We start from the raw sequence: 27622 nt of genomic DNA on the forward strand, positions 1-27622 counted from the left end.
CAACGAAAGGCGGTGCGACATCTTGTAGATGAAAAATGCATGTCGCCCCAGTTAACGTTCTACATTGGCAACGTTGAAGAAGCTAGTGACTAATGAATATTCATCAGTGAAGTGAAAATAAGAATTACATGTGGCTTGGTAGACCACAAGCTGGGTGTGGATTTGTATACCTAGTTATATACCTAGCTACCTTCCAAGGTTATATATAGGTATTGGCGGGTGTCTACATTACCTTACCTAACTTACTAGCCACCTCGTCCTTTTCCTTTTCGCTTTATTTCTTCTTTCTATTATTCTCACTACTCTATTATATTAGATATCTCCCACCAGATTACCACAAACATCCTATATCGAGAGGACATCAATCATTGCCTAGGTATTCCGCCACATCAGAACCAACCCTAGCCTTACAAGGTCTCTCTCCCTTCAAACAACGAATCGATAATCGACATGTCCAGTGGCTACAAGCTTTACGACTATGACCCATCGGAGGCAGCTGCTATTTGCTTTGCAATCGCTTTTGCAGTCGCTACCCTTTTCCACCTTTATCGCATGATCCGAACACGCACATGGTATTTTACGTCGTTTGTCATCGGTGGACTGTGTAAGTGAATATATATATCTAGCCAGAGGTAGTCTACTGACGATACACGTGAATATCTTAGTTGAGGTTGTTGGGTACGCGGCAAGAGCTTATAATGCAACGCAAACGCCAAACTGGGGCGTAGGGCCATATGTAATGCAAAGCTTGTTGCTCTTGCTGGCCCCCGCTCTTCTCTCGGCTTCAATCTATATGATTCTCGGACGCATTATTCGACTTGTCAACGGAGGCTCTCGCTCCTTGATACGCCCGTCATGGCTTACAAAAATCTTCGTGACGGGCGATGTCTTGTCATTTTTTATTCAAAGCGGAGGTGAGATATAATTGCCATATACCTTGACATTGCAATTAAGCAAACATGACCGAGGATGAGAACCTAATCAACGTCTACAGGAGGCGGAATGCTTGCACAGGCGAAGTCCCAAAACACCATCAATATGGGAAATCATATCATCGTTCTTGGTCTCATTGTTCAGCTGTTATTCTTCGGTTTCTTCATGATTGTTTCCATGATATTCCATCGCCGAATCACCGCATCACCCACAGATCTGTCACTAACGATTGACGCACCATGGTCACGATATATGGGGGTCTTGTATACGGCGAGTGTGCTGATTATGGTTCGCTCAGTTTATCGAGTTGTCGAATATGTACAAGGTACAACCGGTACTCTGCAAGAGCATGAAGCTTATCTGTATGTCTTTGACGCTACATTGATGTTTCTGTGCTGTTTTATCTTTCACTTGTTTCACCCAAGCCAGATCATTGCCGGAGGGAAGGCATACAAGAAGATGCAGGCCGACTTGGAAATGCTTCAGGATCCACGACAGAATCAACCGTACCAACGAGATTATTGAGCATTGGTTGGAACGATTTTGAAAATCTCTCTCTCTATGTTTCATTTGTTCGTCTAACATCTCCGCGTGCATGCAATTCCTATGGCGTTCATTAGAAAGCTCATTTGTTCTTTGATATTAGTGTTCATACAGTATTTCCACTTGGATAATTTCCTTTGTCTGATAAAATCGTGGCCTATAGAAAGTGAGTCTGAGTTTCTGCAAAATACTGGATTGAGCGCCAGGGCAACCATCACTTTCGTAGCAATAATCTATCCATTTTTATGCGTATCCAACTCTACAAATAGGGGTTCCTGGGAGCTTGCTTGTCTCAGCAGCCGTATTCGTATCTATTGCCTCTTTAGGTTTGATGTATTTTCTAACAATAACCTAATCCTAACAGGAATCGAATACGAGTACGGTGCTGACTTTGCGGCTTAACAGCGCAACAAAACTAACTAGATCCAGGAAGCAGGAAATAAATGGGAAAAAGACGCGACACTACGTGCGGCCTTTTATTTCTTTTCCGTTACTGTACGTCTGCAAATTCAGTCTCGCGTTAGGAGGAGACAAACAAGTACTAAATTAGAAAAGCCATTCCATCCATGGATACTGATAAGAAGCATCTGCGGGCGGCACGATACAGTATCTGCCTTTATCAAGATGCTCAAACATTTCATTGGCAGATAGCCCGACATTTAACCTTTTGAGGCATATTGATCAATCCGAGCCGTTATCAGGAGTGGATCGCATGCCTAGCAGCAACTCAGTCCTATACCCCTCACAGCCTTCCTGCTGCTCATGGATAGTTTCAACCCAATGCCGCCAACAGCGAAGAAGATTCCCTTCTACGGACGGAGGCGAACGCCTCGTACTACCACCGGCTGCCTAACTTGCCGACAGAGACGGTTGAAATGTGACGGTATGTAAGACACAAGCTCGACTCCGGTCTATAATACGGTGCCTGTCTCATTGCTGCAGAAACAAAGCCCGTGTGCACAAGGTGCACGCACTTAGATCTCGACTGTACCTATCGTGTTCAAATAAGATGGCCGACCGAAGGCGCAAAGCTCGGCAACAATCGCATCAGAGGAAGTCGACGGAAAAATGAATCCTCGTCTCCGAATAGAGTACAACCAGTTTGCAGCGGTTCGGGATCACCACCACCTTCGATACCGGATAAAGCTCTAAATTTTCTAAGCGATGAGCTTAGAAGAGATATTCATGGCTCGGACATTTCTTCTCCCTCACTTACTCGAACGCCTACATTGAGTGCACGTGACTGTCGGCGTGATGAAGAAAAAGAGATCCTTGGCCTTAAAATCATACCAGATTCTTCACGCAAAGGTAGATACTCAGTGCCGCATTTGCCAGACGAGCGTACCTTCTTCGTGAGGTCTTTGGATTATTCTCTTCCACGGATGAGCAATGAAGACAGACTACTCTTTGACTTCTGTGAGTCGAAGCTCAACTTTGCTGCCCTGCAATCATGCTGACATAAAACCAAAGACGCATGCAAGATGTGTCCTAGATGCATGGTGAGAAACGGCAACAACAACAACTACCGACAAGTTGTTTTACCACTTGTGTATCAGTCCCATCTACTTCTAAAAACAGTTTTGGCAGTTGCTGCAAACCGCTTGAAACTCCACAATGGTGGCTTTCAGACCGTGGCCTTGCGGTATCAGAATTTGGCCTTGAAGGGTTTACAACAATCAATTATCACAAAGAACCGGACTTGGTTCTCGAGAATTGAAATTCTGAGTGTAATTCTTATGTTATGCTTCTTTGAGATTTACGATCCCAGTCCAGGTCCGACGGACCAGAATGGTCTCCGAGTCCGACCTTGGGTAACTCATTCACAGGGAATCCGTCATCTTTTGGAGGAAGATACATTTGCTGATTCGCAAGACACCCAATACGAACAAGCAATACTTTCATTTCATAGCCAATACTTTGTCTCACGAAGCATCCTAACGTATACTACTATGTTGCCTCACGAGGACCACGAAGGCATACTTCAAAGTGCTTTCTATTGGCTGAAGATGGCGGATAGGCCCAAAAATGAGATTAATCCTTTCGCAGGATGTTCCAATGAGCTTTTAATGTTAATATTGGGCATTACCTACCAACTACGGTGTCGAAAATTCCTCGTCGATCCTCACTCAGACTTCTACAAAGGGTGGGCAAACAGAACTAGAAGGCAGCTACTGTGTATCGAACAGTACTCTCCTAAAGACGCCACATCCGACATATTTGGCAATCTCTCCAATCATAATTGGAATAATACGTGCTCTGGAGCCTCGGTTGATCAGACTGCAGAATGTTTCCGGCTTGCAGCACTCATTCTCCTAGAAAATATACCGGATGGTCAAAGCCAAAGTCGAGCGTCGGAGTATATTTCCCAGCTCTTCCAACTTCTCCAATCGGGGATATATATTCCTCCGTCAGGAAAGCTCGGTTCATCAAGCTATTTCTGGCCTTGCTTCATTGCGGGTTGCCACATGAGGTGTCCTCAACAGCAAGCATCCATGCTCGGGCATCTCACGAGGTTGACGTCTGATCGCCCGTGCATGCAATCCAGTAATATAGTGGCCCAGCAAATCCAAAATCTTCTGGTTCATATATGGGCCATTATGAAAGATTATAACCTGACAAGCGTTTTAATAGATGACGGAAGTGTGACTGCGAGTTTTGTCTGGGAAAACGTTAATCTGCTGGGTAAATGTGCTTTTGAGTGGGTGTGATGGACTTGTTTTAACTTGATAGTCAACTGATCTTCGTTATGTGCCTAAGGACTAGTCAAGTCCATATAAACTCCATGACAGGTTGTTTCGGTGAAAGTAGTAGTCCTATCTTGCCTCTTGCTTACATGTATATGACTAGCGTTGGATGCTAATCCATTGGCTATAACGTTCTGATTCTTCTAGTCGTGAAAATTGTTGTAGAAAGCAAGTAGCAGTGTCGATTATAATCGAATGTAGGGCGTCCGATAGTAGCAAACTAATCTCTGCTTTTCCATACTAAGGATATTCAAATCTCTACATTATATCTATACACACATTCTTCGTATCTTTCCACGGCACGGTTATACCTTGAAACGAGGGATTTATATATCCATGGTATGGCTATACATTGGATGTTAGAACTCATCCCTACTTCGGTGTAAATTCCGGTGTACCCCTAGGGTCTTGCCGTATCTGTGAGCCCGTGGCCGAACCTTAGGGCACCATCCGCATAGTCTGTTAGCAAAGGGCAATAAGATTACATGAGTTCAATTCTAAAGCTGTTGTGCACCCTCTATTCAATGCTTCAAAAGACTAAAAGCTCATGTCAGGTAAAGTTGGACCTTCTATACATATTTGCTGCACAAAGTACTGTAGAACAGTTGTGCGTAGGAAAAGATACAATCCGCTTCCTTGCACGATCGTACCTACTAGTAGTTATCTGGTTCGTCGACCGTAGTCCTCCTAGGGACATGGAAATCGGCCAATCAGAGGCTCCATTGGCATTCTTATCTCGCTCGATATATGCCTAAAACGGTTAGCTCTCTCACTCCAAAACCCTAAGGCTCGATTTGCTTCATGCAGGCATGGCAATGATAGATTATTCCAGAGGACCTATCATACTTTAAGTACTTCCCATACGTTGTTTTGGTTTGAGCCAGCTATATACTAAATGAAGTTAGTCCCATGTGGAGAGTTGTTCGTACGGACTGCGGGAAAAGTACATATCTCGCTTAGAAACTACCCATCAATGGTGCGAGTTAGACTCCTTTTATGAAAAGGATATCCGTTACTTGACTTTTGACTCAATCCTATACAAGCAGTAATCTAGAGCGAGAAGATTTTCTGTTAAGGTGGTTCAAGAAAGTCGGTTATATTGTAATCACCCCCTCCATCATTTATGACGGAAGCGCAGGCAGCCAGATGCTAATCGTGAGCCAGATTGCTATATCATTGCGCACCTCTTATCGCAGTCGAGAAATTTATTCCAATACGCAATATGACAACACATACAGCACCCAAGAAGCGGATCATAATCGTCGGAGCTGGTGCTTTTGGGCTCTCTACTGCCCTATATTTGCAAAGATATCATAAGCAACATGTCGACGTTCTGCTTTTAGATTCACAGCCATTCCCATCGGTGGATTCAGCCTCCGGAAACGATACTTCTCGTGCAATCCGTCCGGACTACACAGATTCTTTTTATTCAAACCTTGCAAAAGATGCTATGCACGCCTGGAGCACAGACCCGGTCTTTTCAAGTCATTATAAACAAAGTGGTCGCCTGGCTGCTGCTGCGCCAGGAGTACCCTTTCTTCAGAGATGCCGAGAGACCCTAAAGACAGTCGGCCTAGAAGTTGAAGAGTTCGGCGAAATGGATAAGGCGCAGAATTTGAAAAAGAAGTTTCCCATGCTGGGTGACGTGGAGAAACTCAAGGGATGGGACTTCTACTATAATCCAGTTAGTGCTACTACACTTTTGAAACCGAAATAAATTTGTTGACCAAGGTGATGCTAGCATGCCGGATGGGCGAATCCTAAAGAAGCTGTTATATCGGCCATGAAAGAATATCAAGCGCTTGGGGGAAAGTTCATTGGCGACTCTAAACGCGGGAAGGTAGTTGACAACCTTATTGTGGATGGCGATGACAATCAATTGGCTGCTGCGATAACAGGGCGAATTGTTGGAGTGAAAACAGCAGATGGGAGAGCGCATCACGCCGAACATGTCATATATGCCATTGGCTCATTTTCGACGTCTCAGAAAACACTGCTTCCTGGTCTGGAGACCCAAATTCACCCAACAGGCTTTGCCATTGCGCACTGGAAATTGGATGATCCGGATGAATTGAAGGCATGGCTGCACCATCCGGTCGTGGATATGTACCATTTCGGTTATTTTTTCCCTCCTGACCCGTCTACTCATCTCATGAAACTAGGTCTCGGGATTATGGGTTTCACTCACGACCATGAAACAGATGATGGCGACACGGGTGTTGGTATTGCGAGAGCGAATTCAGCCTTGGCTGGTTCTTCTCATGAAGGCCGTATTCCACCCATTGCTGAAGAGGGAATCCGGTGGATTTTGAGCCACTGGGCCCCAAGCCTAGCGCAAAAAAAGTTTTTCGACATGAAGATGTGCTGGGATGCAATGACGCCAGATGGAGGTTGGCTGATCGACAACCACCCCCAGGTCCAAGGACTTAGCGTTGCAACTGGCGGATCGGGTCATGGATTCAAGTTCTTGCCCGTGGTGGGCCAATTCATTTGTGAGGCACTGAACCTTGTCCAAACGGAGGCTGTTGGTTCCGTCACGCCTAGGAGCACTGATCATAGAAAAAGGCAGATGAGAGAAAAGTGGAAATGGGGGCGGAAAGGGAACTTGAATGTCAAGGACCGACGAGTAGCTCTCCAAGGACGTCCAATCCTGAATGTTGTGGAACACTTGGAATCCGACAGGTGTCATGATATCGATTCTATTATCCGGTCAAGGCTCTAAGGTATCAATTACAGACCGGAAAGCTTAGGGTTATTTGTACGTTGGCATGACATTTTATTATCTAATTGTGAAGAATAAAGATCCTGTTTTGCAGTTCTACTACGCGTGCAACCTTTTCATATCAGGAACTTCATAACCATATAGTTATGCACTGAGCTGATTAGTTTACTATTTCTGTATGATCTCGATATTTTTCTCGCATTATAGAACTTCATTAATATGACGAATATCGAGGTTAGTAGAAAAGATACTCAGGGAGGTAAATAGACATCCATGGATCACAGTTTAAGTGAAACATGATTATAGATTGGCACAAATCTATACCTACCTTCACTAGGATGATACAAAGAATTTTAAAAGGTTTGGTAGATCATTACTAAGATAGGTGAATTATCGAAATGAAATTCATATTGTTTTTGCCAGCTACATACTATTGAGAGTTTGCTTCAATTAGTAAATGTAAGCTAGGGTCAACACATATAGGGAGCCGATAGATAATGGCATTCCAATCTAGTCCAGTATATTCGTAGCGGTATAGACGTCTGACATATTTATAGCGAGTATCTGAAAAGTGGACTTTCATCACCCATTTCCGTCAGCTCTTCAGATGTATACTTCGCTAGGATGTCTTCCGCGGGCATAGCCGCCCGTTTGTTGTTAATATTCTTAAGAATGAAATAATAGATAGCCGGCCAAATAACCCCAAAAGCTGCCAACATTGCAAGGCAAAGGCCAAACCCAATTGGGTAAGTAGGGGCTTCGTTCGATAGGAAAATATTCGATCCCAATATCTATAATAGCGATGATCAGCACATGGTCACCCAACCCCAATGTGATTGTTGAATGAAGAGACTTACTCCGCCTAGTTGAGAGATAGAGATCATCAGACCTATACCAGCAGCACGCTTTGTGTGGCCCGCCATATTCAGCGCTACCCAGGCCATCACGGCTGGCGAGATCGGGTATAGACCACCAGCCATTAGAAGAATGCCAAAATAGGTCACACCCGGAACGTGTGGGTATCGGACACTAGCAATTATGATGACAAACCCAATAACAGCCATAGCGTTTGGTAAAATGATAGAAAGTGTTCGTTGCCGATACCGATCAGCCGCCCAGCCAGAGAAAATTGTGACCAGACATGCAAATACATAAGGAGGTGCAGTCATGGCTTGTGCCTTGACATTAGAGTAACCCAAGTTCTCGACGATGGTTGGAAGCACAAAGCTGATTCCATAAACAACGGTGGCGACTGTAAATTCAATTAATGCCACAGCATAGGTGTGGACGGACCGGAATGCCTTTTTCACATCTTCCCAGGAAAACTCTTCTTTCTCTTTGACTCCAGTCTCACCTCCTGCAGAGTATTTGTGCCTCAACAAGAGAAATTCCTTCTCTTCTTCTGTCAACCACCCCTTGACTCGCGCAGGATCTGGAGAAATCCAGAAAAAAGATGCGAGACCGACAACGACAGCAAGCAGGCCTTCAATAACATATATCCAACGCCAACCTCGGTAGCCCCAGGTGCCATCCAAGTAGCCAAGGCCATATGCAAGAAGACCGGAAAACGCGCCAGCAATCGAAGCCGCAGAGTAAAACACCGTCATTCTTGTGTGAAGCTCCTTTGGAGAGTACCAAGATGTTAGAATGAATGAGCAGCCAGGAAAAATACCTGCTTCGATAAGGCCAAGAAGAACCCGAAACGCCGTCCAGCCGCCGTAACTGCTTTGGAGTCCCCCGCAAACAATGATTATTCCGCATCCAATCAAAAGTGTTGGCAGCCAGAACCGTGGACCGACGCGATTGAGCATGATGTTAGAAGGACTGGAATATGGTTAGATGGTTTCACGAGCACAGGAAGCAGGTAGGCATACACTCCACCAAATGCGTAAGTAACAAAGAATACTGAAAGTGCCGTATTCCATTGTTGACTAGACATATGTAAGTCTTGGAGAGCACCAAACAGCTTTGCATTTCCTGCAGAATTTTCTCATGAGTCTCTTTGAATTTAGTATTTGCATTCCGCACATTGTACCTGAGTTTGATCGATCGATATATGCCAAGAGGTATACAATAACCAGCTGAGGCAAAACATGGTAGCTATACGGATTAGCATATAGGCCAGAGAGTGGTCGGGCTTGGTTTGACGAACTCAATCTTGCGTACAAGCTTGTTTAGACGTTCGTCCGAGAAGGTTCCGCTCAGCCAGCAATAGTACTCGTACTCTGTGGATGTCACATCTGCTACGGAACCCTCAACCTCGGCGTCTTTACTCGTGGTAGATGGCTTGATGGGCTCCATTATGGAAGGTCCTGGATGGTCGAAATATGCATAAAAACAATTTCTGCTCTGGACGAATATGAGCAGCAATAGTACAGTTCTGCATGTAGGGTATGACATACGCTTTATATATCCCCTACAACACAGCAGTATGTACCGACAAGGGGTCTTTCGAATGTTATCTCCGCTCTAACTGGCATCCTTATCTTGCGAAATATCTAGGTGGCGCTAACAAGCGTAGAGGAGCAAGCAATTAGACCGAGAGGATGAGATAATATGTCAAGGCATTGAAAGACACAGGTCGTCTATCTCTTTGCATTATCTTGGTCCACGCTGAGGGGAGTGTGAAGGGTAAGGGGGGGGAAGGGTCGAAGCAGGCGACATAAAGTAAAGAAGCGCTTGCCCCTTTCTGACAGTTTGCAGGCGAGATAGGGCTGCCCTAAACTGCTTTAGGCGACTGAGAGGCGAGATAAGATAGGAGATAAGAACCTCGAGGTATGTCGATGCCCGAGGCTGCCAGTTAATTAAAGATACGCATTTTGCCGAAAAAGATGGTGATACAAGTCTAATTGGGCGTGTGTATGAAGCTTGATTAGAACTAGGTTTTTGCCAAGTTTCTAGCATGATAGCACGTCGTATCATACTACCGGTCCGGAGTGAGTACTTAGGAGCTCGATTTTAGTATGAGGAAATTGTAAATGAAGGAAGCAAGTAACAATGCTATTCAGTCTCATCGTCGACTAAGGTATTATATCTTAGCCAGTAACGGTGCCTGGCAAGTGGGTGCTTCAGGATGAAAATAAAAATCGTCCACCATGCCACATACTTCGCGTGCCAAACCCCAGCTGAAGATGTAGCCTCCCCCGGAGGGGCCGTATGCATGCACCACCTTTTGCCCATTAAGAATTTCTTTCTCGACGCGCATGCCACCATCTCTTTGCGGTCGAATGCCTACAATGTCCCTGACTATCTTGTAATCTTTGGCAGAGGGGGATGGGAAATCCCTCGGGATATTGTCATGGATTCTTCTGAATATCTAGATTTCAATAAGCATCAATCTCGTTATTGCTCCCATGACACTGGGCGAAGTACTCACATCTGAGCGGAGTTCATCATCGACATTGGTAACTGTGCTACCAAACTGCTTTATGCCACCGAGGATTGTTGTACCATCCGGACGGCCGAGAGCATACGTATAGTCCTTGCCGCGGCGAATCCAAATCTTGTTGAATTTTGATTTCACTAGAACTGTCTGACCTCTGACCTCCTGAACCTTATCATCCACAACGTCAGTCAGATAACGTGGCCCTATGCCGGTGGCATTGATCAAGATATCATGGCCCATCCCTTGCAGTTCGGCGAGCGAATTGACCGTCCGACGTTGAAATTTAACACCCGACGCCTCTAGGCGATTTTTAAGCCAGCACAAGAAGACCGGCGGTATCAGAATGATGGATTTGTACGACATCCCGAATGATGCGTCAGCAGGTAGTTCGTCTTTTGACATCACTCGAAAATCGGGCAATTTGTTCCGATACCACACTTTTTCAAGATTCGAGGAGTCAATAAGGTCTTGCATCTCTACCTGTCGTACACTAGACTCAGGATGGCTGAGTGCCAGCTTCCACCAGACCCAGAAGGCATCGAGCTGCATTTTTTGTTCTCTTTCGTTGGAATTGTCCATTCCCATGAACACAGCACCAGCCCACGGGCTTGCCCATTCCGTAGATTCAGGGTCGCCGGGGATATTTCGGGCAACAATAGTGACATCGTAGTTTTTGGGCAATTGGCTGGCGATGGCCATACCGGTGATGCTGCATTTGATAAGTAAGCTCATGACTGTTACAATGACGGTATGTTTCCAACGTACCCAGCACCAAGAATCGTTACTTTCGCCATTCACGCAATAATTAACAGCCACAGTGCTACTCACGAGGGTTGTGTTTGTAAATATCTTCCTCGGGTCTGGTGGTTTAACTTGCAGGCACGATCGTACTATTTATTTAACAGGTCTCTAAAATTGCGCTCCCAGAAGCGTATTCCTGCCGGTAGACCATGACCCCGCTTGATATTAATGAAAACGGTCGACAGAACTCGAAGCTACATTTTGATGAGTTGCCAGCGCCTTGTTATCTCGTCTACAAATTACCGGAAGCAGTCTAGAGAAACGCTATCGTCAGGACCAGTCTATTCCTATTTTGACAACGTTGAAATCTTTGATTACGGCCCTCTTATCAAAAGTCTAGGCGATAATGCTGGAACACCTTGCTGCGGGCTACTCATTGTAAGTGCTTATCGGGGTCGTAAAAAAAAAATAGAAATTCTTATGTATAGGTTGCCATTATTAGTAGAACGCCCAGTGACAAGTGTTCTCCGATGCCCCTCGGGTGCGGCCTCGTCGGGAAAAAAGAGCCCGCGAGCACCACGGAGGAAGGGCAGGCATACAAAGACAGGCCTCAATGCACACAGCGCTTTAATTGGTAGAATGAAATTTTCTTTTCCGTTTTTACGAACAAAAGGATTGAGGAACAGGTCGGAGAACGGGCTTTCTCGATTGCAGCATATGGTGAAGTAAATTATTGGTTAGATTTCAAGGCTGTATTGAGAAATTAACTGACTCGCAGGTATGAACTAGCAAGCAGACCTACCAGTAATTTGCACTACAGTAAGCGAGAGGGGACATTACCGGCACTTATGTTTCTTAACGCAGTAAGAAATCGAGATTACTCCTTTGAATGTGATCTTCAAGAGAAAGTCGATGTCAACATATGTTACGGTTAACTAACAAATGTGCTGCGCATATAAAACTCATGAATGTAAATTTGGGTTTGAACGCCATACAACAGTTCTTCTTTCAATACGCAACATACTACATATCCCTCATTTCCCTACCTAGAGTTAGTCGGCTTCGGAAAACTCGCTAATGGCATGTTCGTTTCACATTGTCGATATTCATATGGATTGATAGATGATTCGTTGATGCTTTCATAAATCCCCTCGCTGTTCATAGATGCTTGTGATTGTTTGAATGGTAGACGGAGAAAGAATGACCCTGAGAAGTGTCTCTTCCATATAGACAGACCGAGAGTAATGGCGACAATAATAGTGGCAATCGCAACGTATATGATCACTATGCTCGTTTTTACAGAAGACCAAGCTAACCCTATGGCTCCGATAACAATGGCAAACAGAAGAATGACTCGTCCAAGATGCAAATGTATCGACCCATATCTTGTCGCTGTTTGGTTTCGTTTGTATTGAACGTGATGCCAGAAGCCCAAGAACCATTGTAGAAGTGCCAAAAGAACACATATCAAGCCTAAAACTTGATGTGCTGAATTGTAGCTGCTGGATCGGTTGTACATTGTGCTCAACCAGAGACCAATTATGCCACCAATTATGACGACGACAGTCGCAAGACTTTGGTTGACCCAGTGCCATCGTACGCTCGCCGGAATAATACGCAAAAGTACGGCTCCACCAGGCATAAGGATAATAAATGCAACAGAGAGCACGACTGCGTGTATAACAGTTTGCCAATTGCTATCTTGCGTTTGATTGCCATCTGCTGATGCTCCATTGCTGATCGTGTCGGATGAGAATGATGCCGATAATACGCTCGTACCGTCCGTTCCTCCAGTTGCTTGAGTCATGTTCATTGTGAATTTGCCTGTGGGAAGAAAAGATTAATGATTAATGCTGTTCAAATATTGATATGGGCAATTACAAGGTTGCTTACCATAAACCGAGTGGCGTTCAAGATTGGCAGAGAGTGAGTTGCTCTTTATCTTGACGATACTCCCAGAGCGAGGACCCAGTCCATAGATAAATGGTTGATTTGTGCTATTTAAGTCTACAGACTCAGAATTCCACTTCCAACAGTTTGAGCAGCGGGCATTGACGATTATGGTATCATTCGATATCATTGTGCCGGGAAGAGTTTTGACGTCAAGGGTAGATGAATAACTTGGTTCTCTTTCTCCATCGCTCAGTCTCGGGCTAAGGGTAATCCCTGAAGAGGACTCAAGTCAGATAGAAATTATGGAGTGGATGGATGTATTCTGATTCAAAATAAGTGAAGCGTACCATTACCTGTCGAATTCAAATAGGAAATGAACATGAGGGAGTCTTTCATCTCCGAGCCGGTTCCCACAGCAATCCAGGAGTACTCAGCTGGGCCTGAAAGGTGAAAGTAGACGTCATTGGAGTTTGAAGCAATGTTTAGCGCAAAGATAAACTTCCCAGATCCTCCCTGAAGGGAGGTAGCGAAAACCGATATGGCAGCATCGTTGTTGTCGCTTACACTTTGCCCCAGGGCAAAATTCCATAGATTTAGACACAGTATCCCGAGGAAACTCCCGGGTATTTTGAATATCATGTTGTTAAATGTCTCGGAGAAAACTAGCATTGAATCAAAATTATTCATAAGGGTTTGATAGGGAACCTAGAAGCCATTATATCTTGAATAAAGTACAACAGTTATGCATATGTTACTTATGCATATTTCCCAGGGTTAAGTACATGCTATGCTGTATGAAAATGGTCGGCTTCTAAGCCTCATTGAAAGCTCTAGACCACGCATCGCTGCAGTGCTCGACCCCCTCCCCGCCCCCAGAGAAGGGGCCCGTTCACAGAACATAGCCAGGATAATGGGTCCAAGTAGGCATTTGCTATTAAGACCATCAATATTTTCAATGCAAACGTGGTTTCAACTTAGTGGAAATGATGTTGCCTGAGCATAATGCAAAATGATACGAGTAATTGCTTGATTCCCATTCGTTGAATGATCGAGTCCCAGATGTCGATATCGGTGCTTGCCACTGCTTGACCATGGAAGAATACGTTCGTGAAGTAGTTAGTTAAAGGAAGAGAATTACTAAGCACCTGTAATTCACTAATCGACAATGCTTTTCTATATGTAAGTATATTTATATTTCTTCCTGTTGTCCCAGTGTAGTTCTTCATAGATAAGATCTTATTCCAGTCCATGCCTCCTAGAAGAGAAGGAAAACAAGAAATATATGTTGTTTTCACCTCTGCATCTTCATCGAATCTTTGGTCATTAAAACAAACCCATGATAGTTCAAAAACGTCGATAAATAGCTACCCAAGTCCCAGGTAGTGTTACTGAAGCTTCGCCCGAATTGGCCTTCTTGGGTATAGGGACCGCTTATGGATAAAGAATCACCCATTACATCTCTAAGTTATTAACCGATGTGCCAGATTGTGTCTGTGTTGTCTGAGCTACTACGGAGCGGCAGGTCTCCTTTACTGACATTCAGAACCATACGGTCAAGCCAATTAGGAACAAAAACACAAGATAACCGTAGAATGAGACACAGAAAAGAGTTGTTACAAGAGTCAATGCCCCTTTCAGCCTAAGGCTGTACGCCGTACAGACACCGCGAAGTATTGATCCCGGAAAAGCCTCTTGAAGGCTGCCTAGGTACCTACACCGACAGAGACCACTCTACGAGGGTCCACGCCAGGTGCATAGCCAGATACGATAAGAGTGTTCGTGTTAACATCCCTAGTTGCAACAGCTTAGGCGTGATACAAGATGCAATGTTTCACACATGAGTATACGAGAATTGCCACCGATTCATTTACTGCGAAAGCTGCCGATATCCAAAAACTTTGCTATAAACAGCCCAATAATGTCTGATGAATTGCACGCCTTGCCAGTGCTTCCCACGGAAAACTTAGAAAACGACACATAAGTCTAGCCATAAACAGGCACAACTCCCGCTAGGTCAAAGCACAGGATCATCCTTCGGGGTGGCTTTTCATTGTAGGCTTAGGTAGGGGCGGCGTTCGGAAGAACATGAGCAAAATTCAAGACAGTTTATTATACATCCAATGAGTAGATTCCAGTGACATGCCGGCAATAACTCCAAGCAACGGCCCCTAGTACGGTGGCGCAATGAAGTAGCCTAGCTGCCGACAGCTATGGTGGGTTGACTGTAAGGTACTAGGGCGCAAAATGAGTTGCTAATTTTGATAATACGAGTCTATACACCGTAAACGATGAGAGAGATCTGTAACCCTTCCCCAGGCAACTTGGGTTGCAGCAAGAGTTGGAACTCCCTCATCCAGCAGTACGAACGAATCCAGTTAAGAAACTCGTATACCAGCGCGCTAGTGCCCTAAGAGGCTTAGCGTCTTTGGGAGCCGGTAGTAGGTACAAATATCCGACCGGCATCCCGACGGTATCGACGAAGAAATGTTTACATTATACACTTATACGCTATCAAAGCCAAAAATCTGCCATAAGGGATGGGACTTTTGTTACTTGAAGCCAGATCTAGCTTACAATTTGTTCAATAAGATGATATTATCTAGAATTATACGGTTGATATCAAAGCTGAATATCGGCAAAGCAGACGACGGAATATTGCCACATTACTAGACCTTTGTTGAATAGCGGCTCCATCAGAATATCGTTGCTTCAAAGTTAAAAGGGTCTTGTATCAGTGCACTCCAGTCAACAGGGTCCAAAAATCCAGACAAATCAGCAAGTCCGTTGCTGTTACCATCATTTAAAGGAGCTAACTGATCTTCCGTGTTCCTATAGTCTTTGGGGTCACGTTGCTGTTGTCCCAGGTCCTGCAGATGACGAGACTCCTGTGTTTCCTGCTCTTCCTGCTCCAGCAGATAACCATCCAGAACGACGGCATCCTGTTGCTTTCGCATCTGCGATAGACGAACCAACCTCTTAACAGTCTCGAATGCCTGGTAGGACTTGGGGGTTCCGAAATGCTTAGCAGTCTTTTTCAAGATTGCCATTGATTCTCGAATATGCAGCAATGAATCAGGCGTATCAATCGCCAGAAGGACACAAGTAAACTGAAAAGGCACGTTGTTGACATGCCACCAAGGGCAATTGTCGTCGATGCATTGGCGAGATGCCTCAAGGCCTCGGCGCCCAAGACTAATTACTCGATCGATCACTGTCTTATTGGCACTCAAGCCAAGAAGTTGAAGGCGTCGGTAGATAGTGAACGCCAAGACGCTCTGCGAAAGGACTAACGCACTATTTTCAAAGTTATAATGCTGTAACTGTTCCAAGCATTTCTCCAAATCGTCAGCTGACATGTCTTTGCTTGGGTCTAAATTATCGGAAATTTGAAACAAAGATATCAAGACAGAAGTGCAATCGCCATCTAGGCCCTCCGACTTAGGTACGCGACAGGACTCTCCTTGAAGGATGACTCTTGTCCTCCCATATTCGAAAGAAATCCAGGTATTTAGTATTTTTGCAATCCAGAAGACCCGTCTCTTGATCTCGGTTTCTTTCTGGTCTGCGTCAGTCGATGGAGGAGACGCAGTATCAGCGTAAACCAGTGAAATAACACCAGTCGCAGATTCCTGGTGTATGCCAATAGCTTCAATTATATGAAGCGCAGTACAACTTGCCATCCAGGAGGCGTGCGGGGAGCTACTGCATCGTAGGTACAACGTACGCAGGAGCCAGCCTGCGGCATCATCCAGCGTTGGGTTCACCAGAGTACCAGATGACTCAAGGATCTCTTTGGAGCATTCAACAAGCTGACGCTCCTGCTCCCAGCTTGCTTGAGACGAAAACATGGAACCCAATGCCGCCACGCCGCACAGCACGCTATCAAACTCATTTGTGGCATTGGGGTCTTCCCACCGCCGTTGGGCGATGGCATACACCGATTGTAAGTCTAGAAACCCATAGATGGGTTGGATCTTCTCTTCGTAGATACGATACAATTCTTGCCAAGCATTATGGGATAAAATCCAAGTAATACTCTTTTCCGAGCGCCGCGAACAATGGCGGATACCCAAATTCCAGCCGGGACATTCCCTCCTTTGGGCGTTAATCTGAGAGTTTAACCTCAAGCCGAGAGTACGTGGGAAGACCACGCCGGAATTTGCTTCCATATTTCGCTCACGCGAGGCCGACTGAGTCTGCTTATCATTGTCACTGGCACGGTTAAAAGGAATGCCGTCATGGCAAGTCTTGGGCGGCAGTTCCTGCTGGGACGTGCTTTCGAGGTTGATATTTTGGTGTTGAGACTGATTTTGTCGTAATAACACTGCCGCAGCCTTCTTGGGCCGAGAGGGCTGGTCGTAATAGCATTGATAGTCGTATCTCGTGCAGGACGCGCAGGGATTTCCTCCGTCACACTTCCGCTTCCGAAGCTTACATGCTGTGCAGGCGAGTCTAGTCCGGCGGCGGCGAGGGGTTCTCGCTATAGATGTGGGCAGCAGTTGTTCCATGATGGCCTTTGATTGATCGTGGGGTTTGATGGGAAAGGCAGAGAGGATGACGGAGTTATATCCTTCCGTCATCCGCACGCTTCCGCTCTTTCCGCTTTTCCTTTTATGGACTAGCTAGTTGATTATCAGATTAAGGTTATCAAACAACGCATTATATGTCATCTATCTTCTACTGCGAATATTCTATAGATAGTAGATAATAGTGCATGATTACTCTACCTTTCAGAATGCAGTCGGATCCTCTCCTGCATTGCTACCTATAAACGAGCAGTCGGCCTTTTTCCGTGAAGCGGTTAGCCGGACTCGGCTGACTGAAGTCTTAATCAGGGCTTCCAAGTTAGATTCACCCGAATGGTACCTATCTTCCGGATGTCTGTTCCAAACCGCCTGGAACATGTTCACTAGACAACATCCTGAAGCTGGCATTGCCGATTATGATTTGGTTGTATCCTGGGAGGCAGCCCCAGGAATTGTTGAAAGATGCGGAAACAAAGACAACCGCCTCGACTGATTCTTATGTCGCATGATCGGACCACACAAAGCTCGAAAGAGATTTGGGTTACTACTAATCTTCCCTCTTAAATTCGTCGATAGCCACATTATGGGACGATTATATTAGCCAGTTATTCCTTCTGTAGCTATGTATACCGAGTATCTGACTGTTTATATTACATGTGTTGATATGCTTGAAGTCTCAACACTACATCTAAAAACCTCAAGTGCTGTGGCTATACCCGGTTATCAAGATAGACTTTTGCGCTTATACAGATAATACTACACGTCTTGTACATGGAAATACTCATCTAGACTTCCTTATTGGTACGTAAGGATGATCGACATAAATTCCGGGAAATTTTCTAATTCTAATATGCTAAATAACACTCTACGTGATGGAACGCTTATATCTGCAAACTGGAGCGGTGTCTTCAAATCGTACTCGGATAGCAGTCAGCAGCATCCGCCGTCTTGGACATGGCGAGCTCAAAACTAATAAGCATGCCATGAGTAGACTCCCGCTTTGACAATGGTAGATTTGGAGCCATCTGAATAGTAATCCATGCCACTGGAGGATGAACCAGATTATCTTCTAGAAGGATCTTCCATGGGTGCCAAGGGGTAAGCATGCCCCAAACCGCAAAATTTCTGACAACGGTAAAAATCCGATGATATTCTGTTTGTGTAGATTTTAACCACTTTCGTTGGCCTAAAAAATGTGAACTAGGTTGACCATTAAATCCATTCATCTCAACCACTTCTGAAGAGTGTTGTGTCGTCTCTCTCTGAATGATCTTTACAGTATCAGGTTGAAATTTGATATTCATCGATCACTATCTGATGCTATTTATAGCTTCTTCAAGTTTTGTCTTTGAAATATTGAAATAACAACATAAGATCCCTGGGGAGGGTACGAAATTAACCTCCTGAGTTGGATTGCTAACAGGCCAGTCATCTCCACTGCAAAGCTGACTGTTATGTGCCACACAGAGTTCTCTAACACAGGGAAATATGCAATATGTCATCCATGTAGAAAAGGAGTTGAAAAGCAATAAGGCTATAGCGATCATTCTAATTATTAGGGTAGTATACATGCACGGGTCCAACGCCCTCGTCGAATAAACACTTCCGCTGCCATTGATTGGAACTCCCGTTCTGTAACCAAAGCAAATACTGTACATTCCCATCTAAGCCGCAGTCCTACTTCGCCTGCGAAAGATAGCCCCATACCTGTAGAAGACATATGGAACGGGCGTCATTATTAACGAGATGCACCCGAGCAATGTCAACGACCAATGGACACCAAGGTTCTCGTACATTGGAATGGAGACAACGACCATCGCTCCCGAGGCAATATACCTGAAAAATGTTGCACTGACCAAGGCACTAGCGGCGTACTGCTCGTAGGTATCAATAAGATATTGATAGCTGGAAATGAATACGCCTTGCACGGCAAAGCCGAATGCTACCGATGAGACAAGGCTCGACCAATAAGAAATCGATGGATAGCTGGTCCAGCCCATCCAAAAGAGTGAAATTGGAAGCCACGGTGCACCATACATGGCATACCATAGTCTTTCTTCTGGTTCAGGGAGGCCTTTCTCGGTTTCGGCAGCCCTTACAAGAGCCCTTTTGTATTTGAAGTACACGTGAGGGATAATGGCAAACGCAATCAAGAAGCCAACATTCATTCCGATAAAAGCAAGGCCAACTGAGCCTTGTGAAAATCCGTAAGTTTTCCCATAGATGAAATCGTATCCAGTCAGAAAGCCAAAGAGCACAATGTATACTACAACAAGGTACATTGTAAAAAGCGCAACCATAAGTTCGCCGAAAAAGAGTTGAAAAGGGCGGTAGCAGTTGCGTGCTAGCCTTGTCGCAAGTGACGCTGTGCGGAGTTCAATTTCTGCCTTGAATCGAGGATCGCCAGTAATAGAACGAAGATGGGATGCTTTCCATTTAAGCAGAATAGGTGCATATGTCTCCGGCACGAAAAGAAAGATTGCGCCTGTAATCAAACCAGCCAGAATAAGAGAAGTCCACTCCGACCATCGCCAGCTGATGGCAGTACTTTGGCCAATGAAAGCGCCCACCATTGGGGCTAAGAATGGACCGAGAAAAGACAATGAGCAGCACACGGGGAAAGCATATGTGCGATCCAGTAGGTCAAAGATATCGGACATGCTCCCACCAAAGGTTGTGAGGGGAGTGCATCCAAACAGCCCAGCAAGAAAACGAAAAGCCAGCTGGCTCCCAATATTGGGAGACAGCCCCGAGGCCATCAAAAAGATCATTAACATGGAAAGAGTCACAATATAGACGGGATTTCGGCCAACCGTTTCAGAGAATGGCGCAGCAACTAACGATCCAAAGGCAAAGGCAATGAGGTAGAGCCCGGTGGCTAACGACTCCGTTATCTCACTCACTGCGAACTCGGCTTCAGCCTGCTTCATTACCGCCGAATCTATTGATGAAGCCCAGCTGACGAGAAAGCCGGTCATACCAACAATTCCCAGTGTTTTCCATTTGTAAAGTAATTTCCAGTTTTTCGGGTTGAGCTCATCGTTCGTGCCATCAAAGCCAACGAGGAAAATCTCACCGGATTCCCCAGCTTCAGGAAGAGAGTTAGAACACACCACCTCAACGCCGGGTATGAATGCTGTCTGCCCATTGCGCATCTTTACTAGGCTTGTCTTCGGCATTCCATTGTGCAGAGCGCTGTCTCGCTTCGTTGAGTCATTCTCTGGTGCTGATTTACCGTTAACAACTTCTTCCGGTCCATAGATTTGTATGTTTTTCTCCAGATCCCTCCTCAGGCGTCGGTATTGAAGAATTGAAATCATTTGGGCAGGCTGGGAGCTGAAATTCACTGAGCAATCAAAGATAGCAATTCCTAAGATTGGCAATACTTGCAAGTGATATGAAATGTTGACTTGACTGGTTGCTTGTCACTTGGCTTTTAAAGCTATGCTGCCATCCGCTCAATCCGCACATATTCCGCACGATATCCATCCAGTATCCGCACATATTCCGCTCCAATGAAGTTCAAGGAGTATACACCGGAAATAGATGAACGCGATTCCCCTGAAGAATGAATTTTACCCGACTTATCATGGACAGTTCTCATTGGTTTCCTGCTCCCTTGAGCCATCTATAAAGTCATTGGAAGGTAATGTACCTAAGGTACCATCCCACTTTCCTTGAGTATACAACGGTTACATATTTATATCTAATTTTTAGTGGCTTCGCTCTTATAATCTACGTACTTGAATTTCAATATAACTTCTTCAACCCCAGAGTCTGAAAAAAAAAAAATCAACTTTATTGCAGCTGAGAGTTTATATGACATTTAATAATCAATTGCATTTATAGTTAAGCCAACATATGATGACGTGGCATCTTTCAGCTGGCAGAATGGATCCACAGTAAGCCCTCAGAGCTTCATACTGTAAGAGTATAAATATCCCGTATATGATCGTCTTTGATATTTCAAAATCAAAGTTCGTGGACACTTGCAGTCTGTATAAGTATTCTCCTTATAATTTGCGAGGTGCAAAACATTCAAGATGTCTGGCCTTTACAATCAGACAGTCCCGGTCTTCATCCACTACCTGAGGAATCTTTCGCATTTGCTCAAAAAAGGAGCCCAGTTCTGCGAAGAAAAAGAGGGGGTAACAGCTGCGTCGATGCTGTCATTCCGTTTGATTGAAGACATGAGAGGGTAGGCTACCTACAACATATCAAGATACTGCACGCTCTATTAACCACATGGAATATGCAGTCTTCCATTCCAAGTCCAGAGTTGTTCCAACACAGCCAAATTCACCATCCAGCGAATTGGAAATCACGAGGTACCGACGCTGGAGGACAATGAGTCGACCTTCGAGGAGCTGCAAGCGCGCATCGAGCGGACGATTCAGATCCTAGAGATGGCCAAGCCTGAGGCCATGGACGCGCTAGCGGACAAAGAGGTCATCATGGAAACGAAGATGGGCAATTTCCGTTTCGCGACAGGCCAGGAATATGTCTCCAACTATGCAATTCCCAATTTCCACTTCCACTTGACAACGGCCTATTGTATTATGCGACATCTGGGGGTTCCTTTGGGAGCAATGGATTATTTGAAAGATGTATTTCACAAAGTTTAAGCCATCCAAAATATGGGGCTCTATTCAGGCACACATAACAGTTTAATGTGAGGCGTCAATTCTGGAGTTCTAAGAGGGGAAAAAAAAAAGAAAAAAAAAGAAGCAATATCACTTGGTATGGGGAAACATATATTTTGGTCCCTTAGAACATACCTAGAACGGTTTCTCTAGCTACATACAGTGTCGAGACACGTCTAATAACGCTGGAACGCTCGAAGAAATATATCCAATGACTATTGAAGCCATGAACTTCAGTACAAAATAGTGATAATAGCAGATTAACCAAGGATAATACCTTCCAAATCTGCACAGGGCCCGTCACTTTAAATACGATATTGCTTTCTGTATCGTGCAAGTCATGCTCTTTATCAAATAGGAGACATAAGCGAACTCTTGAGGCCCCCCACTCCTAGTACAACGAAGTAAAACATTAGTTAACTACCCATTAACTAGTTGGTCAACTAGAATTTAACCTTTACTATAGATGCATTATACCAAAAAAAGAAGAAATTAATTTAATACAATGAAAGAAGAAAAGAAGAAAAGGGAAGAAAAAGACATATCAATACAACCTTTCCTAATTAGGCTGTCTGTCACATACCACATGACATCATGCTACAAGCACAACCCCTTGTACACTCAGGCCCAACAACCAGTAACATATTAAGAATGTCCAATTTTGGGTGGGTATTGATAAGAAGCCTTTTTGAACTTTTATGTAAGTATAACCTTATTGGGGATCTTGGCTACAACTCTGTAACCTTCCTATTCGAGTAAGCGCACAGTAGCACATCACCTAATTAATTGAAAGACAGAGAAGCATCCCCAAGCTGTCAAACTGAGTAGCTTTGTGGTTCAGATTTCAAGTGAATAATCAATAACGCCACTCATAAGTTAAATATTCAACTTCTCAACGCAATATGGCCACTTCAACGGCTGTGGAGAGGGATCCTAACCGCGTCTACTACAGAGCTGGTGGCTTTGAACAGTCGCGACCTATTCTCCGTGGACCGGATGCAAAGAAAACATTTGAGTTTATACCTACTGTCGACATGGTTAATATCTCATCACCGGACTTGGAACTTCGGAAAATGCTTGCTGCTGAGGTCGGACAAGCCATGAGAGAAGTTGGGTTTTTCTATGCTACCAATCCGCCAGTTGATACCAAACTTATGGGTATGCTCTCCTCAAAACTCATGTTATATTAAAAAAACCAACTCTAGGATTATTAGATGACATTCTGGAACTATCCAAGAAGTTTTTTGCACTACCATTTGAAACCAAGGCATGTACGATAACGACTTGGTCTTTTTTCGCTACACGAGCTAAAGAAAAGCAGAACAAGTACCACATGAACCAAAGCCCATCATTCAAGGGTTATATGCCATCAAAGACCATTGAGAAGTATGCACCTGATCGAGATACCTTTCTAGTTGGATCCGACTTCACAGATCCAGGGCAACATTTCATCAAAGTCGCACCACCGGGCTCTGTATCACAGAATCAATGGCCGGATGAGGAGCTCCCAGAATTTAGGAGTATATTCTATCAGTATTGTGAGCTACCACGAACAATTCTATTCTCTAACTTGCTGTTACTAACTATGTATAGTTCGCCAATGCTTTACATTTGCGAAGCAACTTATTCATATTTTTGCGCTCTCGCTTGGACTAGAGGAGGGGGCTTTTGATGAGACTTTCAAAGAGCCATTGACTGATGCGTTATTTCAGCACTACTTTGCAGACCCTGACAGAAAGGAAGCTCAAGAATTATTTTTCCCACATGCAGATTTCAGTGGTATGGTTCAACGAGATAACCACAATGAGACCCTTGTTAACAGATGTGCAGGTTTAACACTTCTCTTGAATCAAAGTGAGCACTAAATGACCCTTAAATTATTTCAATATCTAACGGCAGCAAAGAGGATGTACCCGGACTCGAGGTATTGAACGCAAATGGTATATGGGTCCCTGCGCCGCCTATCGAGCATGCTTTCGTAGTAAATACGGGAGCTTATTTTGAGTTGCTCTCCAACTCGCAATTTCTCTCTACAGTTCATCGAGTTCACACCAAGGTAAATTCTCTGCATAACTTCATGCTTGGCTTTCTGTCAATATTGATACGGTTTTACCTCCGCAGCTGAGTGTCGAAAGATTCTCCCTTGCCACATTTATCTCTCCAGACCCGTCAGTCTTCATTTCTACTCACCCAGCCCTGCTGAAGGAAGGCGAAGAATCGAAATATACCTCACATCACATTGGAAAGCGGTATATCACTGGTCTAGTCCATAATTCACCGAATCATCCGTGGTGCAAAAAGCTGAAGGCTTCTGGCATAAAGGAGGAGGATTATAAGTGGGAGCTTCTTATGCAACCATTTCCTGATGACCTAGCCTAGCCTGGGAATATCAAATTCGCAGAGGGATGGCCCACTCAGCTGCTTCCAAATAAATTGGTTTACAACACAATAATTTGTGGAAATTATATGAATGAGCCACGCAATTACCTGAAATAAAGTTAGCATACCACTAACTAGAACCTAGATAGTAGCAATTAATGATAAAACTGATATCTAGTGCAACGTCCATGACTTGTTACATGGCGAAGCCGAAGTATATTCGTCTAGGTCATAGGAGGGTGACCGCAATCAGGGAAATCGCGATTTGACCGGGAGTTCTCCTACTTGGGATTCATTGATACCTATACGTCAGCTTAACTGACTATTGATTTATATATTATTGCAAGGCTTACTCTATTCCACATGTTCGCACGATGACGTTTACGATCGAATTGGTTCAACTACCTTTGAACGTATTGTCGCTATCTAGCCTGTAAATTTTTACACATTGATATGACTTTCTATCTCCTTCAAAGTACTGCCCAATGGCATTTAATCAGCATATTTGAGTAGCCGAATTCCAAGTTGGCGTAACTTGTACTTCTCGATCTTCCCACTTGAAGTGAGTGGCATTCTTTCTTGCCAAAAAACGAACCGTGGAACCAACATCTTGGGCAATCTATCCTGAACCCAAAGCTGAATATCTCTTTGACTAAGAGTCGTATGTTTCAACTCTCGATTCTCTTCCTTTTCCAAGTTTTCAACCGTATGAATGCCAGTTTTGACGATGACAAAAGCAGCAATGATCTCTCCATACTTTCCGTCCGGCAATCCCACCACGCTCGCATTGGAAACCATCGGATGCTGGATAAGGACATTTTCAATCTCGTGGGGATAAATATTCTCACCCCCACGAATAATGATGTCTTTTATCCTTCCCGTTATTTGTATGTACCCGTCAGGCCGAAATAAAGCCTCGTCTCCGGTTCGCAGCCATATCTGTTTCAGTCCATCCTCTTTCTCTTGAACAATGAAAGATTCTGACGTCCTTTTCTCGTCTTTCCAATAACCTTTCATGACCGCATAACCAGATATCAAAAGCTCACCCTTTTCGCCTCTCTTTAACGTTCTAGTCGGATCGTCACGAGCAACGATCCTTGCAGAGGTGTGAGGTAGCATTCTGCCGACTGTGTTGAGTTTTGCTTCTAGAGTATCGGTGGATGCCGTCTGACAGATTATAGGAGAGCTTTCAGTCAGACCGTAACAATTAGTTAGGTTGGAGAGATTGAGCTTTTCATGTAGGGCCAGTCGCAAAGATGCCGGGATAGGACTTCCTCCTATAACTCCTGTGCGTAGATGTTTAATTTCGTCGGGATTAATGGAATACTTTTCAATTAGCTCCAGCTCTGCTAGAAACATTGTTGGCACCCCATGAAGGACAGTTGGCTGGTCGTCCTTAATTGACCTGACTACTGCTCCAACATTGAATGCCTCAGATGGCAAGACTATACATGCCCCTGCTAATATAGTAAGCTATGGCCCAAAATTTGTTCTTTGAGAGAGGAGACTGCACCGTAAGCCATAGTGGTTATAATTCCAAGAACTAGTCCGAAGCAGTGATACAACGGAGGCGGACAACACACTATATCAGACTCTGTTAATTCCATTCCTAAGCCAACTAATACCCCGTTGTTCAACACGTTTCGGTGAGTCAAACAAGCGGCTTTCGGAGTCGAAGTTGTTCCAGAAGTGAATTGTATTGATGCAATATCACAATGCTTCAACTGGTCCTGTACTGGCAACTTTCTGCCTTGATTCGATGATAGGAGCATTTCATACTCAGCTGTGGCTTTGAACTCCGACTTATGGGCTTCGTTAGTAGAGTTGTCAACCAGCAATGAAACAAAACCACTTCGCTCAATTCCTTGTAGCACTGCCGACAGAAGGGGTGCCGCTGATTTCGGCTGCTTGTAAGGCAACATGATCTCTGTACTCAAAACAAAACATTTGGCTGACACATGGTCCAACGCCGAAATAACTTGAGCTGGAGTATATGCTGGATTTAGCGGAGTCACAATGGCGCCTATTTTAAAACACCCGTATGATATCTAAAATGCTTGGTTAACGGAGGATGGTAGAAGAAAGCATGAGTCTTACCACCGCATTTGCGATACTGTTTCCTAAGCTGATTGCGACTCGGTCTCCCTGTGCAATACCGAGATCCAGAAGCCCTAATGCTAACGCATCACTCTGTTGATCCAACTCCCTATAGGAAAGGTGGGCAAAAGCATCCTTGATTGCAGTTCTGTCCTGAAAGCTGGAAACAGTCTCAGCAAACTTTTGACCAATGGTCTGTTCTAGAAGCGCTGGCTATCTACGTTCAGCATAAGGTTGAACAGCTGACATTGGGGGATACCTACCTCTTTTGGGCCCGAGAGATAAGCCAGTTCCTCCTTACAGGAAAGCATTGTGCTTTTCTTCACGTCTAGGGACAAAGGATATGCCGTGATGCAAGTTTGGTTAGTTGTCCTACTTTTGATTGATAGAATCGAGCGAAAGAATGCAGATGGAGGATGCATGAGTGGAGTACTACCAGCCCATGCCCATGAAATTCCACCGTCCCTTGTCGATCTATGGTTGGCAGTCACATACCTGTAAGCATAAGCCGTAATCCTGGGCGCCAAGACCAAGTCCGCCTAGTTTTCGTACAAATTTGGGTTCTGCGTAATTTTGTGGGATTTTTTGATACTGCCTGTTACATGCTAGTCGAAAGCGCTAGTAGTAATAAATAGTACCTCTGCAATACAAAAATTATCTGCTTTCTTCATGCTTTCCGATACCAAGCAAAGTCAAGCCTACGTCTTTCAAGATGTTGTCTAGAACCAAACCACTCTGGATTTCGAAGCTGAAACAGAATTCTCTCCAAATGAAGAGAAGATATCTCCATGAATAGTATGAGACACTTCGACCCCTGCCCTAACTTACTAATATCGAATCTAGACGCTGACCTCGAGAGCTTTCTAGTTTGGTAATCGCAAATGGTTCAAAGGAGCTACCTAGCTTAGGATTAAAAGCAACTTTTGCTGGGAGAACATCGTCAAACGAGATCAGTAATCCGAAGACAATTTTTGCCTGCCAAGCAGACAGTATTAAAAACGTGAGAGAGGCCATAG

The 27622-nt window shown here is 44.5% G+C and overlaps 9 protein-coding genes across 9 annotated transcripts, besides 2 other annotated features; 4 read left to right on the forward strand and 5 right to left on the reverse strand.

Annotated features, from left to right (window-relative positions):
- Positions 1 to 450: 450 nt before the first annotated feature.
- On the forward strand, positions 451 to 1458 carry UA08_06353 (hypothetical protein; the record flags this gene model as incomplete). Its single annotated transcript, XM_020268667.1, has 4 exons — positions 451 to 604; positions 666 to 914; positions 995 to 1295; positions 1359 to 1458. 4 exons carry the CDS (start codon positions 451 to 453, stop codon positions 1456 to 1458), a joined length of 804 nt encoding a protein of 267 aa, XP_020118597.1.
- Positions 1459 to 4332: 2874 nt separating this feature from the next.
- Positions 4333 to 4362: a repeat region (Identified by RepeatMasker using a combination of RepBase library and repeat library created with RepeatScout).
- Positions 4363 to 5442: 1080 nt separating this feature from the next.
- UA08_06354 (hypothetical protein) lies at positions 5443 to 6942 on the forward strand (the record flags this gene model as incomplete). The annotated part of the gene is made up of 2 exons (XM_020268668.1): positions 5443 to 5904; positions 5962 to 6942. 2 exons carry the CDS (start codon positions 5443 to 5445, stop codon positions 6940 to 6942), a joined length of 1443 nt encoding a protein of 480 aa, XP_020118596.1.
- Positions 6943 to 7493: 551 nt separating this feature from the next.
- Positions 7494 to 9243, reverse strand: UA08_06355 (hypothetical protein; the record flags this gene model as incomplete). The annotated part of the gene is made up of 5 exons (XM_020268669.1): positions 7494 to 7733; positions 7800 to 8766; positions 8817 to 8919; positions 8978 to 9042; positions 9095 to 9243. 5 exons carry the CDS (start codon positions 9241 to 9243, stop codon positions 7494 to 7496), a joined length of 1524 nt encoding a protein of 507 aa, XP_020118601.1.
- Positions 9244 to 10150: 907 nt separating this feature from the next.
- Positions 10151 to 10183: a repeat region (Identified by RepeatMasker using a combination of RepBase library and repeat library created with RepeatScout).
- A 75-nt stretch (positions 10184 to 10258) lies between these two features.
- On the reverse strand, positions 10259 to 11121 carry UA08_06356 (hypothetical protein; the record flags this gene model as incomplete). The annotated part of the gene is made up of 2 exons (XM_020268670.1): positions 10259 to 11036; positions 11093 to 11121. 2 exons carry the CDS (start codon positions 11119 to 11121, stop codon positions 10259 to 10261), a joined length of 807 nt encoding a protein of 268 aa, XP_020118600.1.
- A 4533-nt stretch (positions 11122 to 15654) lies between these two features.
- Positions 15655 to 17469, reverse strand: UA08_06357 (hypothetical protein; the record flags this gene model as incomplete). The annotated part of the gene is made up of 1 exon (XM_020268671.1): positions 15655 to 17469. The coding sequence occupies one exon, from the start codon at positions 17467 to 17469 to the stop codon at positions 15655 to 15657; it is 1815 nt and encodes a 604-aa protein (XP_020118482.1).
- Positions 17470 to 19164: 1695 nt separating this feature from the next.
- On the reverse strand, positions 19165 to 20807 carry UA08_06358 (hypothetical protein; the record flags this gene model as incomplete). The annotated part of the gene is made up of 2 exons (XM_020268672.1): positions 19165 to 19194; positions 19344 to 20807. 2 exons carry the CDS (start codon positions 20805 to 20807, stop codon positions 19165 to 19167), a joined length of 1494 nt encoding a protein of 497 aa, XP_020118799.1.
- A 723-nt stretch (positions 20808 to 21530) lies between these two features.
- On the forward strand, positions 21531 to 22112 carry UA08_06359 (hypothetical protein; the record flags this gene model as incomplete). Its single annotated transcript, XM_020268673.1, has 2 exons — positions 21531 to 21685; positions 21746 to 22112. 2 exons carry the CDS (start codon positions 21531 to 21533, stop codon positions 22110 to 22112), a joined length of 522 nt encoding a protein of 173 aa, XP_020118615.1.
- A 920-nt stretch (positions 22113 to 23032) lies between these two features.
- On the forward strand, positions 23033 to 24509 carry UA08_06360 (hypothetical protein; the record flags this gene model as incomplete). The annotated part of the gene is made up of 5 exons (XM_020268674.1): positions 23033 to 23288; positions 23336 to 23668; positions 23724 to 23984; positions 24035 to 24186; positions 24252 to 24509. 5 exons carry the CDS (start codon positions 23033 to 23035, stop codon positions 24507 to 24509), a joined length of 1260 nt encoding a protein of 419 aa, XP_020118616.1.
- A 492-nt stretch (positions 24510 to 25001) lies between these two features.
- On the reverse strand, positions 25002 to 26917 carry UA08_06361 (hypothetical protein; the record flags this gene model as incomplete). Its single annotated transcript, XM_020268675.1, has 4 exons — positions 25002 to 25940; positions 26093 to 26557; positions 26607 to 26819; positions 26870 to 26917. 4 exons carry the CDS (start codon positions 26915 to 26917, stop codon positions 25002 to 25004), a joined length of 1665 nt encoding a protein of 554 aa, XP_020118613.1.
- Positions 26918 to 27622: the final 705 nt, after the last annotated feature.

This window comes from Talaromyces atroroseus, assembly GCF_001907595.1.
Source record: "Talaromyces atroroseus strain IBT 11181 chromosome Unknown scaffold_8, whole genome shotgun sequence".
NCBI classification, from domain to species: Eukaryota; Fungi; Ascomycota; class Eurotiomycetes; order Eurotiales; family Trichocomaceae; genus Talaromyces; species Talaromyces atroroseus.